General features: G+C 36.6%; 1 protein-coding gene across 1 annotated transcript in view; it reads right to left on the reverse strand.

The window, feature by feature from the left end:
• Positions 1 to 28: 28 nt before the first annotated feature.
• Positions 29 to 16,682, reverse strand: part of LOC127434937 (scavenger receptor cysteine-rich type 1 protein M130-like) — a 56,188-nt gene continuing 39,534 nt past the window's right edge. The window contains 2 exon segments of the mRNA XM_051687986.1: positions 29 to 372; positions 618 to 774. Coding sequence (XP_051543946.1) covers positions 29 to 372; positions 618 to 774 — 501 coding nt within the window.

A 16,682-nucleotide genomic window follows, 5' to 3' on the forward strand; every position in this document is an offset into this window, starting at 1 on the left:
TTAATTTGAGTGAATTACCCCTTTAATATCATGATTTATAGTATGAAGTGTGCTTACTAGAACAGATGACTCCAACATCTCGTCTATGAGAATGTTCAGCTCGACTCCATGAAGAGAAGGGACATTGAGAGAGTTGTGTTTCATTCCCCTGACAACCAAACACATCAGCCCTGATTTCACCACTTCCCTCTCCAAACCAGTCTGCTCCCACAACAGACACAGCAATCCCACAATTCAGCTGTCTACAGAGGACACTGGCAGCTTTCATATCCATACATCCATCACATACTGTTCCCCACTCATTGAAATACTGACGCTCCACTCGACCAGAACAGATATCAGGGCCATTCATCAGTCTAAGCTCTGAGTAACCTGGACAAATAAGTATAATTGAAGGGAAATAGAGGCAAGAGAATGGAGATTTTTTCAGAGATTTGTCAAATATTTTGAGTAAGTCTTAGTTCTGCTGAACTTATTCAAAGAAGCTTAGTGAAGAACAGAACAGTTCAAAAGATGGTATTGAGAAAACAAATAGAATATAGTGCTGCATGTTTAGTATTTACTCTTTATGAAGGATTTGATTTCTTTACACACAGGTTGAAACATTGAAATTTTACCAGAACATTTCAGACCCACGTCATTGTCATGGGAGCAGGTTCTCTTATGTGAAGTTGATGATGGACAGAATCGGATGAGTGATTCATCACCTCTACACTGAATCTCTTCTGTCCACATCTGACCCTCTCCTTTGCTAAAAGCAGCTGCTCCCAGCACCTGTACAGGAGCCCCACAGTCCAGCTCTCTACACACAACCTCTGCATCCTGCTGGTCAAATGAAGCATCACACACTGAAACCCATGTGTTCTCATGAAGTATCTCTAATCTCCCAGAACACAGATGAGGGCCATCATCAAGTCTTGTAAACCTTCTGTAGTTTATGGTTTCTGATTATATGAATATAAAACATAAATCCACTTTATTTAGAGTTGTTAAGGCATTGAGTGTTAATCTGTGTTACTGTGCCTATGATATGATACAGATGCAAGTTAATTTTGTTTCGTTTAAAAATTTTAAAATTGAGTTGTTTCATCACTAATATTTGATGAGAACTCAGCAGCTACATCAATTACTTTAGAAAAAAAATGCATTCAAGTGGATGCAAAGGCTGATTAGTGATGCAATAACAGGGTGATGTATAATGCAGTTAATATGTTCACCCCATCCTCATGATCCACAGTTCTTCAGTGTAGACTCTGATCCACTTCAGCGCACATATTTCATCCAGATTTGTCCTGATCCTGGTCCAGATTAAGCCAACCCTGCTAAAGCCTCTCCACAGCTCACCTCTCTACACAACACTGCAGCATCTGTCTTATCCCAGTAATTATAACACACTGTTCCCCAGTGACCATCATGAAGAACCTCCACTCTACCAGAACAGCTGTTACTGTTCACAAGTCTCACGTTAACACTGTCTGTCCATGAGAAATACATCATAAAATGACCATACAACAACAACAACAATAACAACAACAACATGACAGCAACCACAATAATAATGCGAACGCTATTATAGGAGTAATGTAGTACAGCAGAATAACATGTACAGTCAATTCACTTCAAACTTATAATACAGAATAGATTTTTAGAAAATGATGAAGGTGGCTGTAAACTGCTCTCTCTCGTGCTCCCTCGCTCTCTCGCTCACCCACTCAAGCTCTCTCTCCCTGCAGTCAGTCCTCCCCGCGGTGGGTTATGGGCAAGATCGTTGGCGAGTGTACATCGGCTATACACTCAAAATCAGAATGCATTGTGGGTAAGAATGAGTGAACAAATGTAGGGAACGGGGTGTAGGGAATGAATTCGGACACCACTACAAAATGGCTGGAAATCAAATAGTGCACTATATAGTGGATAGGGGGCGATTTCAGACATAGCTATTGTTACTACCATATTACTATAGTAAAACCATGGTTAATTTTACCCAGATCATACCTTCCACTCAATTCCCCAACCTTCATCATGACTAAATCACTGTGAGGCAATCAACCTTTATATTAATTTTTATTTATTATTTTAAGTAGTTTTGAATGAAATATTATAAGTAGAGACAGGAAACAGGATGGGGAAAAGTGGGGAATCCAACCCGGGACTCCTGCTTCATAAAACACTGATTTAAATTATATATATATATATATATATATATATATATATATATATATATATATATATATATATATATATATATATATATAAAATTCTTTGAATTCTCTTAAGAAAAATTTTATCCGTTTAAGTCTTTTAATGTCATTGTACTATTGAAGCATGTTCATATTTATATGAAATATAATAAAGTTGTAGACACTGGGACATTTTCATCTCTAATTTCTTTTTATGTTTTTTTTTTTTTTTTTTTTTGCCACATTCTTTCCAAATTGTTACAGTTTTATATGAACAGAACTTCATTCAGCTTGCAAAAGAACCAGGAAGTGACTAAGATTTTTAGGGGTTCAAACCCTATTGTATTTGTAAGGATTATTATTATTATTCTGCCATAAAACTGATCGTGCAGACCAAACCGTAAGGCTTAGACACTTGAAATTCTGGAGAATGGTATTACTCCGACTGGCTAGCCATATGCATAGACTCTCCCCGATCGACCAAAGGGGGGCGCTACAGTAAAATAAAATAAAAAAAATAATAATAATAATAAAAAATTATATTTTGGGCCATAACTTTAGAACCATAAGGCATAGGAACAAAATTATTTTTGGAATACCATCAAACTTTAGCTCGGCCCTTTCGTTTTCCTAGTCCTAGGCCCAAGGATGGATTAAGAATTGAGAGACCCATGGGCCGACAAACTCTGCTACCTGCTCAGGATGTGCTACCAGCAGTAAAAACAGTGATATGCAGGCACGTGCACACATAGACATCAAAGGGGGCTTGAGCACCTGCCCTTTTTCTTCCTCCAGAGAAAGTGGCATTTTTTCTGGGGTGCTTTTTTTTTTTTTTTTTTTTTTTAAATAAATGTATATATTTCTGTTTGCGCACAGCTTCCCTGTCAAACAAATATATTTATTGTATAAAAAATCAAAATATCAGGTCGGGAGATGAGACTTTGTCATTTCCGATGCCCTCCACACATCGGCACATCAGACAAACAGACAGGCAGGCAGCAGCCCCTCCCAGCTCCTATCCCAGTTGTGTTTTTCTTGGCTTGTGTGGAGGTGAGTGGTGATGCACAAAAGACTAAGCTACCAGTGCCTCAACTTTACAGCTATATAGCCAAAAGCCAAAAGCCAAATATAGTTAACTTGTGTCTTGCTAACATGCATGACTCATGAGCTACTAGCTAATGTAATAAGTTAGCTAAAGTTTAGCTAAAGCAATATATCATGGCCATACAGGCTAATGTACTGTACTTAATGGAGACACTACAGGTGAATACAGTAAAATTTGTGTCTAATAACGTCATTACAATTGGCACATTGATATGCAAATTAGGCGTTAACTAATTAAAATGTGCTCATTTGCATACATTTGACAAGGCACTGCAGGTGAATAGGATAAACAAAATACCTAAAGCATATCACCACAGAACTTCCCCAGTTAATGACTTACATCAAGAGTCTTTTCCCCTGAAATGTTATGTTTAAATATGCAGATTAGCTTGTTTTGGTTCATTTAGAAGAAATCTACAGATGCAAAATTGACCACTACATGAAAAAATATCCTGCCTTAAACAGTAATTTCATAATTTTGATCGTAGGCTCCTCATATAATAACTATCCATTTTATTAGTATGTTGTATGCTGATAGAGGGAGGAAGGAGCAGAAGGTTGCTGTATTTTTGTATTTTGTCAATAATGTTTTGCAGTTTTTTCATTATTTTTGCAGTGGTTTTTCCTGTAAAATTAACAAAATAGCAGCAACAGCCTTTTTCAGTTTAGTGTGAAGATATTTGTTGATTTTGAAGTGTTATGTATTCAAATAACACCAAAAGAATTAAAACGATTTATTGCTTTGTGCAAAATAAACAAATTATTTGTGAAACTATGTCCCTCTCCTTGGTGCAGTCATTTATTCTAAATATATACTTGAAACTAGTAGCATAGAAAACATGCACATTGTGGCATAGTTTCCTTTGCTGTTGCCTGCTCTTGTGATAAACCTAGTGAATACTAGTGAATAGTGAACTGATTATTTTGTAGAAATCTGTTGAGTATGAAACAATTGCGTGAGTGTGAGGGAATTAAAATAAATTGGTAAGGAAGTCAGAGCTGTGTTAATATATTTAACGTTTTGTTTAATTTAAAAATAATAATAATAATTATGAGAAGTGCCTTTTTTTTTTCCACTTGAGCCCCTGCCCCCCAAAATGTCTGTGCACATCCCTGGTGATATGTAAAGTTAAAACATAGGTAGCACATGTTGTAGGCATGGGAGAACCTGACCGTATGTACTACAACAGCATGAAATGTGTTAAAAACATAGGTAGCACATCTTGTCAGGTAATACCTATCAGGATGTGCTACCAGCATAACTATCAGATAATGTGATATGGTGTGAGGCTGTACTAAGCCCTAATCCTACCCTAAACCCTAACCTCAACCCAAAAACGATGTGAAGATGGAATTGGTAGCACATCCTGATGGGTAGCATATATTTTCAGGACACCGGCACACCACAGAGCTTTTTCAGCTCAAGTGTCACAAATCGACATTCTGATGAAGTTCATGTTGCAAAGAGGACTTAATGTGACTGTTTCACATGATTCCAGATTGTTTTTCACCTGGCAAAGTTTCAGCGCTTGATAAACAGTGAGCCAATGTTTTTTCCCCCTTTTGCTCTGGTGTGCAGACAATAATTACACAAGTTAAATGCTGAATCATTTAAAAATCAATCCCGAAGAATTGGGGCCAACAATAGGGATCTCACCTAAGTTACATTTTTATTATATAAAAACATTTATTATTAAGTACTGTATTATATTGACTGATTTTCTTAAAATAAAAAAATAAAAGATAATGTGACTGAAATGAATATAAAACATTGCTGGACTGCAACAAAAACCTAACAGTACATAAGATCTTCATAACCATCTCCACAATCAGTAAAATGATTCGAAGTTATGAGTGTGGTTCCTGAGTTAAACAGTCTCTTCCTGTTTGTCTGGCACCTTCTCCACATCATCATAGTCTGTTATTAGAGAACAATAACCAATTCATGTCAATACATCCATAAAAGAAACATAATAAACAGAACAATATTTGCAGTCAATTTAAATTAGCTTTTCAATGATTAGAGAGACTAAGCTTAAATTATTCAGTGTGATATAAAACAGGTTACAATAACTTACCAAACAGGTTTCTCTCATCTTCACTGACATCCCTCACATCATCATACTCCTCCTGAACTCTCTCTGAAATGAAATGTGCCTATTATTATGAAAATGAACAAAATCTCACATTGCACTTTGTATTTGAAATATACTAATAATGACATCACAAATGTACATACTTCCAATATTGCTATATACTATAATGTACTACATAATACAATACTTTATTTAGCTTCTATAATTTTTAATTAAATCACTGTACTGGGCTTCAATCTATATGGGTAAAATCTCATACTGTACAATCTAAAATATAATCCGGTATAATGCACACCTGTTTTATTATTGGAGAACTGTCTTACAATCACAACGTCATCATAGTTTTCTGCTATGTCATCTACAACAAAACACAGAAATACATCCATTGATGTAAATAGTCCACATATTTACATATGTAAAATATACATTAAAGATACCTTCATAAATATTGTTAAAAATAATTTAATGATATAAACAAACCTGTGGCACAACGTCTCAGTCCAGCAGTGATTGCATCATCGTAGGTCTCTGGTGTGTCTTGTTGCTCTTCTAAATGTGTTCAAAGCAAAGATGTAATATACAGAAACTGTTTACAGCTCAAAAAAATATTGTTTAATTAACTGTAAGTGAAATCCCTGTGATCAGTTTACAAAGGCACTGACCTTTTGGGCCATTAGTGAGGGTGATATCATCATAGTGTTCAGGTGAGTCTCCTACTGCAGATTTAGCTGAAAACAAACAAACAAACAAACAAACTCTCAGGTCAAACTTAATTTGACATATTCAAACACTGTATTTTGTATATCATACTACTGTATATTTGTAACAATGAACATAACTAATGTGCTCAAATTCAATGGTTTTACTAAAACTGATGATAAATAACGGCTAAAAAATGAAATATTCACATTACAATTATGTGGTTGTGGATTCTATATCATTATAAAACCTAAAGTAAACCCTATTTGCAATGATTGAAGAATTTATACGATAAAACAGCAACATATGGGGATTATCTAAAGTGTGTTAGGAAGTTGCTTAAATTATTTTTTCTTCAAAATATTGTGTTGAATTGTGTATATATAAAGGAAACATTCCTATGTTAACTTGCAAGTGAATGTTTTAATTCACTGCACATGTTTGTATTTAGCAAAATGTAACATCACTTCAGTCTTCTAACCTGAAAGAATCTCATCAGCATCCTCATACCCAGAATGCTGTTCTTCAGAAAGGACTCTTCCTGTTATGAGAAAGCAGAACCATCAGAAACATGTTCACAATAACAAATCAGCACACAACACTGTTTAGATGCAAACTCATACCATGATAGTGACTTTTTATTAACTTCTAATATAATTCAAACACATGGATCTGCAAATCTGTTATTAATCAGTTCAGTAGTTTGCAAGTTAATGTAATTCTGCTTAGAGGATAGTGTAGATGTTTGTGGCTCACTGTCCTGGACGTAGGGCTTGAGGCTTAGGTTAGTTATTAGTAAATTGATAGGAAGAGAAAGGGGAGGTGGAGGGATGCCGGAAGACTCAATGCCATGTAGAGGTAAGCAGCTGTTTATATATGCTTACTCTAGTCAGATTAAATAACCTTCCTCCTCCCGAACCTTGTTTATAAAACTCCATTTAAATTCTCTCACCCATCTCTGAATGAAGTGATTAGTTCTGTTCATCTCTACAAATCAGGAACTATACTTTCAGATGGACTGACCTCTCTGAGTGATGTGTTTATCTTTATTTGTGATGAGTCTGTGATTAATCTCCTCATAAACTGCTTCAGTCTGAGTCTTGTGTCTTCTCTTGGAAAGAGCTGTGAGTGAAGAGAGACAAACCTGCAGTGAGTTCACAACACATGACTGATGACACACTGAATAAGACACAATAAAGTTACAATCTAGTTTTCATTGTGTTAGAAATGAACTACTGCAGTATGTGATCTGTCGTACCTCTCCTCATCACTCTGTTCTGCTGAATCAATATAATGAGTGGCAGTAAGAGCAGTAAGAGCACAGCTCCCAGTACAATCAAAACCACAGGAGGGATGGAGAGAGAAGATGCTGGAGGAGTTTGTGGACGAGTGATCAGTGAGGACTGTGAAACTGGAGAAAAAGCTGATGTTGTGGGGCCAGGAGTAGTGGAGACAGACAAATCTGATGATGTAAATATATACATAAAATTAGTTGCTAAAAATCACATTTAAATCATGCAAATTAAGGGCTTAAATAAACACAATAAACTTAAGGTTATTTACGTATATGGGGCATAATGTATCTCTGATAGTCATATTTTACCTGTTCTGAGAGAGGCATGTCTAATGTCATCACTTAATCATCTAATCACTCAATATTTAACTCTCACCTTCACAGGTGAGTCCAGCGTCCTCTTTGTGTGAGCAGTCAGTGTGGTTATTCATGGAGTGAGGACAGTCCCACAGGTGAATCTCATTCCCTCTGCACTCAACTCTGTTCAGCCACACAACACCTTCACTAGCACCAAAGGCTGCATTCCCATCAGCACTCAGTGCTGCTCCACAACCCAGTTGCCTGCAGACCACCTGAGCATCCCTGATGTCCCACTGATCATCACAGACTGAACCCCACACAGCGTTATGATACACCTCCAGTCTCCCAGAACACCGGCCCTTCCCTCCACTCAGTCTCAGAGGAACATACTCTAAAATTTTGGAAAAATCCTACCTATTTGTAATTTTTCTCTAATTTGTTTGTTTGAGTGTGTTAGCCACTTCCTGGTTCTTTTGCTACTGAAAGCTGAATGAAGTTCTGTTCATATAAAACTCTGTAACAATTTGGAAAGAATGTAGCAAAGTAACATGGAACTGCAATGCGGTCCACAAACCCGGAACTACTTGAAAGCTGTGCATATACACAAAATAAATCAACACCTTTTAAATTTTGTCAACAAATCAGAATCAATAATTCAAAAATACAGTGGTGTAAGTTAATGCATTTTATATATATATATATATATATATATATATATATATATATATATATATATATATATATATATATATAAAGTTGTATTTCTGCAGTATTTTATTTATACAGTTATCTCATTAAACTGAAATAAACCTACTTGTACAGTGTCTCTGGTTTGGAGCTGCAGAACATGAAAGATGACTTCGAGGCGATTCATTGTTTTCCTTTTCTGTGATTAAAATAAGATTCAATTTTAAGAAATTAAAAAAAACAAAACAAAAAAAAAACCTGTAAACACGTAGGCTAAATATTCAGTTGTTGAGTGGTTTTAGTTAAATTAAAATGTCCCCTATATTTCCTACAAAAATGCATTTATTTTTCAACTGAAAAAGTTCAAAATATTTAATAAAACAAACATTTACCTGAGCAGGTTATATGAGCCACCTCATTATGATGACAGTTATTCTGTCCCCAGGTTGAAGATGGACACTGCCACAGAGTTGAGTCATGAGGACGACATATAAATTGATCCAGCCAATTTAACTTTAGCCCTTGTGAGTTACTGGGTTCACTGGCAGATTTTCCACAGTTCAGCTCTTGACAGATCAGACTCGCTGTGTCTCTGTCCATCTGGTTGTAGCATACATTACCCCACGATCCATTGTAGAAAATCTCCACATTCCCTTTACAACCATCAGTTAACCTGATTTCTTTGAACTCTAGATAGAAAAGAATCAATCAAGTTAAAAAATCTGACAACTGAAAAACATTATGGCTATTATGAACATTTGGGTACCTAAATTATATTCAACAGTTTACCTGAGCACACAACTCCTACATCCTCCATGTGTTGACAGTCATGTTTTCCCCAAACCTGAGAAGAGCAGTTCCACAGGGACGTCTCATTCCCCTCACAGTTCACCTCATCCAGCCATATGGGTCCAGAACCAGGACCAAACCAGGCTGGTACCTGCTGTTTACTGAGGGCCACTCCACACTGCAGCTGTCTGCACACCACATGGGCATCTTTAATATCCCAGGAGTCATCACACACTGTCCCCCATGAGCCGCTGTGAAAAACTTCCAGCCTCCCTGCACAGTCTCCTCCAGAACCCACCAACCTGATGGACCCATGACCTAGGATCACACATATATATATAGAGAGAGAAATGCATGTTAATTCATATGAATCTATTGTCAGAGAATGAAAATAGCCAGATATTGTTGTTCTCACCAAGGCAGGTGATTGACAGCTGTTGTGTGGAGCTGCAGTTGAGAGTTTGTGGAGAGCTGCAGATCCCCAGATGAGCTTCACTCCCAGAACACTGGAAGCCCATCACACACTCATGACTGTGTTCAGGACTGGATGAAGAGGAGCCGTAGAAGTTCAGCACAGAGCCACAGCCCAGCTGTCTGCAGACCACAGAGGATTCAGTGAGACTCCAGGAGTCCAGCAGAACTCTCCTCCAGACCTGATGGATGTAAACTTCCACCTCCCCCTCACACTCTCTCTCTCCAGACAACCGCACTCGCCCATCACGAAGAGCCAGAGACGAATCTGGAAAGAAGGTTTGAAATATTCCTAAAATACATGCAGAATTCACAATAAATCATAAAAAAAAAAAAATACATGTACAAATACATGCAAGGACATGAAGGAATATTTAAGTTATCAAGTGGGCTACATGGATATATGTTTTTAGAGGGGGGTCCTTTTAAATAGGGAAATTATAATTTAGTAATTATAAGCACATTAATTGTGTTAAGTGATTTTAATTTACGTTCATTATGTGATAGAATGAAGATGATTGTTTATATTCTTTTTATTGTTACAGAAACCTAGCACATGCTCACCTCTTGATGAGCAATCATTAAAAGTTCAATATCACCTGCAGGTCTATGGGCTCTCTAACAGAAACTCTGTAGTGATTCATGTATAATTAGCCTGCTTTTCTAGCAGAAATGCAGCAATCATTGCAATGTTACTAATTCTTGCAGTGCACTCACAAGAACAGATGACTCCAACATCTCGTCTATGAGAACGTTCAGCTCGACTCCATGAAGAGATGGGACATTGTGAGAGTTGTGTTTCATTCCCCTGACAATCAAACACATCAGCCCAGATTTCATCACTTCCCTCTCCAAACCAGTCCGCTTCCACAACAGACACAGCAATCCCACAATTCAGCTGTCTACAGAGGACACTGGCAGCTCTCATATCCATACATCCATCACATACTGTTCCCTAGTATCTGTGTAACTGACGCTCCACACTTCCAGAACAGGAGTCTGTGCCATTTACCAGTCTGAGCGCTGTGTAACCTAACCACAGATCATAGAGATTACAGTAGTAACAAGAATAAAGCAGTATAATACTGTATGTACACATAATGCAATATATAACTAATTTGTCATGGAAGATTATGTATCAAAAAAATAAATAAAAAGGGACAATGATACTTAACCAGAACACATTAATCCCACGTTGCTAACACTGGTGCAATTATATTTGTGTGAAGATATTGAACAGGATGAAATCTGAGATTCGTTGCCTCTACACTGAATCTCTTCTGTCCACATCTGACCCTCTCCTTTGCCAAAAGCAGCTGCTCCCAGCACCTGTACAGGAGCCCCACAGTCCAGCTCTCTACACACAACCTCTGCATCCTGCTGGTCAAAGGCAGCATCACACACTGAAACCCACGTGTTCTCATGAAGTATCTCCACTTGTCCAGAGCAACGAGAATTTCCAATAAGCCTGATGCCTGATTAGCAAGAGAAAACAAGCTTAATGTATACTGCACTGTTTTCATAGAAGGCAAAATAAATTTATTTACATTATAAACTTTGTCATATTCAATGATAAATAATTTCATAAACAATGATAATTCAAAGTTTTCTACATAGACAAGAAAGACACAAATACATACTTTATAAAAACTGTTTACAATCATTTAAAAACACTCACTAGAGACCTTCTAGTTCCTGTCATAGCCCCACTAACATGTAAAAAGCAAATCAATAAAGAAAAGTGCTACAAAGTACTTCAAATAAAGTGTAGGCATACAAATTTTAGGGAGTAAATAAAGTTGACACATTTTGAACAGGGTTTGGGAGTAGTAGTGCATCGCAAGAATTCATAGTTTGAGAACCACTGGCCTAGCCTATTGTCTATCCCACACAGCCTCGTTTTAGCTTGAGAAAAAAGTTTAATATGGTGCTACTCTGACAAAGGTCAATTTTCTGTGTGCCATTTCATAAATATATATATAAAAAAATATAGCTTACAGCATGTTTAATATAGGATTTGTGATCAAAAGTGTGCCTTTATAGTAATTAACAACATTTTACAATGAACGCGGCTTATCCAATAAGAATTTAAAAGATCCATTTCATAAGTATCCAATAATTAAAAAAATTATTAAAACATAAAAATAATAATATGAATGAAATGGTTTGTCATTTAGCAATATAATTTTTGCCATTTTTGGTCATCCATTAAAGCACCATTCACTAATGTTAAAAGATATAGATGCAAATTGTGGATTGAAAGCATTACATTAAATAATGTACATCAAATAATTTTTTTTTTTTATTTATTTATTTTTATATAAGGCAGGTAGATCATCAGTGATATAAAAACAGAATGAGGTTCAGAGCAGCTCACCTGAGCAGATGACACCAGCATCTTTACTATGATCACAGACAAAATCACCCCATTCTGCTGATCCACAGTTCTTCAGTGTGGACTCTGATCCAGTACATAATGTTCGATTCATCCATATTGGTCCTGATCCTTGTCCAAAATGAGCATCACTCAGGGAATCTACAGGTTCTCCACAGTCCAGCTCTCTACACACCACTGCAGCATCAACCATATCCCAGGAATAACCACACACTGTTCCCCACTGTCCTCTATGAAGAACCTCCACTCTACCAGCACAGGGACTGTTACCATTCACAAGTCTCACATTCACACTGTCTGTATATTTTGAAAAGTAAGAATGACAGATGGACAGAGGAAGAGAGTGAGAAACAAAGTGACAAAACTAGTATGAAACTCAATTAATGTTCAGTCTGGACTCAGGGGACATGACATTTTATTTGCAGGTGCTATTTACAGCCTGTTGCAAATAATGGTCAATGCTATTAACACCCCGGTGCATATTGTGGCAGATATTATTTATACCCCAATCTAAGTGCAAATAATGGTATTTCTATTACTCATTTGATTAGAGGTTGGGTTAAGCCCTAAGAGAAATTAACCATGGTTTTACTATCGTAATATTGTAGTAACCTGAGCATTTAACCATGCACTCATAAAAATATATGTATATTATGAGTGCATGGTTCAATGCTCATGGAAAAATTTTAATCATGGTATTTGTAGTAAAACCATAGTAACCACAAAATTAACCATGGTGATACCAGTCATGGTTACTACAATATTACGATAGTAAAACCATGGTTAATTTATCTTAGGGCTTAACCCAACCTCTAATCAAATGAGTAATACAAATCTAGACATGACCGATGCCAGCCGCAGAAGAGAGACATCACTCATCATGCCTCAGACCAGGAAGAGAAAGTATGCGACAGACTCTGCCCCTTACCTGGATCAAACACTACTCTGAACCTGCCAGCGGTCGACTCTAAGAGGAAATTAACCTTTATGTTCATTTTTATTTATTAAAAGTAGTATTAAAGGAAATATTAAGAGTGGAGGGAAGAAAAAGGATAGGCATAAGAGTGGGACAAAAAGCAGATTCGAACCCGGGTCATTATTTGCACCTGGGTGCAAATAATCACTCTGAATTTTTTTAAATTTAAGTTTATTTGAAAATGTTCATGAACCTGCAAACACCAGTCCTAATACAGGTGGATTTAATGGGTAGGTTCATTTAAAAGAGATTTAATAGATTAAAATGTGACGAATAAAATAAATATCTGCTTTGTTATAACTCTTACCTGCACACACCAGTCCAACGTTGTTTTCATGTGAACAGTTGTTTTCATTTGATGCTGATGTTGGACAGAAGTGAATCTGAGATTCGTTGCCTCTACACTGAATCTCTTCTGTCCACATCTGACCCTCTCCTTTGCCAAAAGCAGCTGCTCCCAGCACCTGTACAGGAGCCCCACAGTCCAGCTCTCTACACACAACCTCTGCATCCCGCTGGTCAAAGGCAGCATCACACACTGAAACCCACGTGTTCTCATGAAGTATCTCTAATCTCCCAGAGCAGCGAGAACCTCCAACCAGCCTGATGCCTGTAAAAACAATACAGAGCATGGAACATTTTAAAAACAGAGTTTGAATACAGTTAATGTGATAAGATGAAATTTTGTGCTTACCTGCGCAAAAGACTCCAGCATCTTTACTATGATCACAGTCATAAGGCCATTCTACTAAACCACAGTTTTTCAGTGTGGACTCTGATCCAGTACACATTGAATTATTCATCCAGATTGGTCCTGATCCTGGTCCAAAATGAGCATCACCCAAAGCATCTACAGGCTTTCCACAGTTCAGCTCTCTACACACCACTGCAGCATCAGCCATATCCCAGCCTTGATCACACACTGTTCCCCACTGTCCTCTATGAAGAACCTCCACTCTACCAGCACAGGAACTGTTACCACCAACCAACCTCACATTCATTATGTCTGTCAATGTCAGAGAAATAAAAGAGAGAGAGAAAGAGTGAATGAAGACTGAAATATTACTATAAAATTAAATAATAATCTGCTCTGTTTATTTTTTACTGAACTCATACCAGTACACAGCAATCCAATGATGTTGTCATGAGAACAGTTGCTTTTGATTGATGATGATTTTGGACAGAGATGAATCTGAGATTCGTTGCCTCTACACTGAATCTCTTCTGTCCGTATATGACCCTCTCCTTTGCCAAAAGCAGCTGCTCCCAGCACCTGTACAGGAGCCCCACAGTCCAGCTCTCTACACACAACCTCTGCATCCTGCTGGTCAAAGGCAGCATCACACACTGAAACCCACGTGTTCTCATGAAGTATCTCTAATCTCCCAGAGCAGCGAGAACCTCCAACAAGTCTGACTCCTGAAAAAAACAAAAAAGAAAATTACTTTTAACATTAACAACATTATTATAAACATCATATTACATGGATTCTCAAGATCATAATAAAATAATTTAAATATAAGAATAAAAAATATCCAACTTGTTGTAATACATGAGGAGAAATACATTTTCAGTCAAGTAGATAGAGAAGGTTTGTAGAAGTTTACCTGAGCAGATGATTCCAGCATCTCTAACATGATCACAGTTGAAGTATTTACCCCATCCTGCTGATCCACAGTTCTTCAGTGTAGACTCTGATCCAGTACACATGACAAGACTCATCTAGATTGGTCCTGATCCTGGTCCAAATTGAGCATTACGCAGAGCATCAACAGGCTTTCCACAGTCCAGTTCTCTACACACCACTGCAGCATCAGCCATATCCCAATAGTCATCACACACTGTTCCCCACTGTCCTCTATGAAGAACCTCCACTCTACCAGCACAGGGACTGTTACCTCCAACCAACCTCACATTTACACTCTCTAAATATTGAGCAAAACAATGAGAGAGAGGAATGAAGGGATGAGAGAAAGAGAAAGACAGATTTTCAATTTTGTTAGCAGATATAGAGTATATGACTGTTCAATGTCTTTTCTTAATTCACATGTGATTGTTGTGTGGTCGTGGAATTTTTTACATGTATTTCAAATGGTTATCATTTGTTCACCCATTATTATCATGTGTTCACATGTGAAATTAATGCGATTTTTCCATAGGTGCATACAGTATATTACATACGTAGTGCTTGTTAATAAATATTTCTGCAACATAAGATGAATAAAGATGAATTTTAAGTTAAGTCGGAATATGCAAGACCATAATTTCTTAATCATAATTTCATTATTTATGTACTTACCAGCTCTGATGAGTTTTACAACTGAGGACAGTAAAATGAGTGTCAGACATCTCTCCATATTCTTCTGCTCTACTAATAGTTTGTTTATTCAGTATCCAGTACCAGCTTCTCCTCACTACTGATGAAACAGAAGTACAGGGGTCTTCTGAGCCCTTAATGAGAGAAAAAGATGTCAAACACCCTCCAATCACACTCACTATTACCTTATTAGACAGAACAGAGGAAACCATCAAAGAACTTCAGTGACAAATCAGAGGAGGTATTTCTGATTTTCTCCATATACATCAAAAACGTCAGTGCTGATCAGGGATTCTTCGCCCCACACATGAAAATGCCTCACAAAGGGGTGCTACACACACACACACACAAACACACACACACACACACACACACTATATTTAGAGATATAAAAATAAGAGCTGTTAAAAAGTAATTTGGTTTACAGGATACAGGAAACACTCCAGTTTAAACACATCAAAGCCAAACACCTGCAGAGACGAGATAGAAGCTCTGATAACTAACTGCTAAATAACATATTTGCATGTTATTAAAACAGTAAACTCAACTGTTTAAATCATTCATGATTTAAAAAAAAAAAAAATCCTGTTTTATAAGTAAATAGATGCTTACCAAGACCACAGTACATGACATAAACTTTATTAAACAAGTGGGACGCAAAATAGACAAAATAAAATATAAATAATAAATACTTTTTTGATTTATATATTTATATATATATATATTTCAAACTCATATCTAGGACTTTAATTTTTTTCTCTTTTTTTTTTTCTTTTTTTTTTTTTTTCAGAAGATGGGGCAGAAAGACCATAATTCTTTTGAAGTGAAGATGACGAGGGTGTTCTTCATCATCTGACCAGCAGATGGCGCCAATGTACAATAAACATATTTCATTTATTAATAAGATCATTAAAGTGTATTGTTTCAGATTGTTTGATCATGTATTTCTTCCAAAGCATCTGAGATCGCCTATTAGGTTTGTAACATCAGCTGTGTTACTTTCTTCCAGAGGGTGACAGCAACAGACCAAGATTTTTAAGATGTTCGATCTGTAATTTCGAATTTGTCTTATAAAAGCAGTTTGATTTATGAGTAATAATAATAATAATAATAATAATAAAAACTTTGATGAACATAATTTGAATAGATTTTCACGTTTTGTTCTACAACATAAATTACACACAGTAAATAGCAAGGTATATTTTGCCCCCTGACTGTATATTTTGGCCCCTTTCCTATAAAAAAAAAAAAAAAAAAAAAAAAAATACAGTTTAGAAATTCTTGAACACTTTGGTTGATTTAGATAAAAATAAAACCATGTTGTATTACAGAAGACTGTGTTAGTGCCAGATTTGTAGTCTATTAGTAACTATA

Source organism: Myxocyprinus asiaticus, chromosome 45 (genome assembly GCF_019703515.2).
Source record: "Myxocyprinus asiaticus isolate MX2 ecotype Aquarium Trade chromosome 45, UBuf_Myxa_2, whole genome shotgun sequence".
NCBI lineage: Eukaryota > Metazoa > Chordata > Actinopteri > Cypriniformes > Catostomidae > Myxocyprinus > Myxocyprinus asiaticus.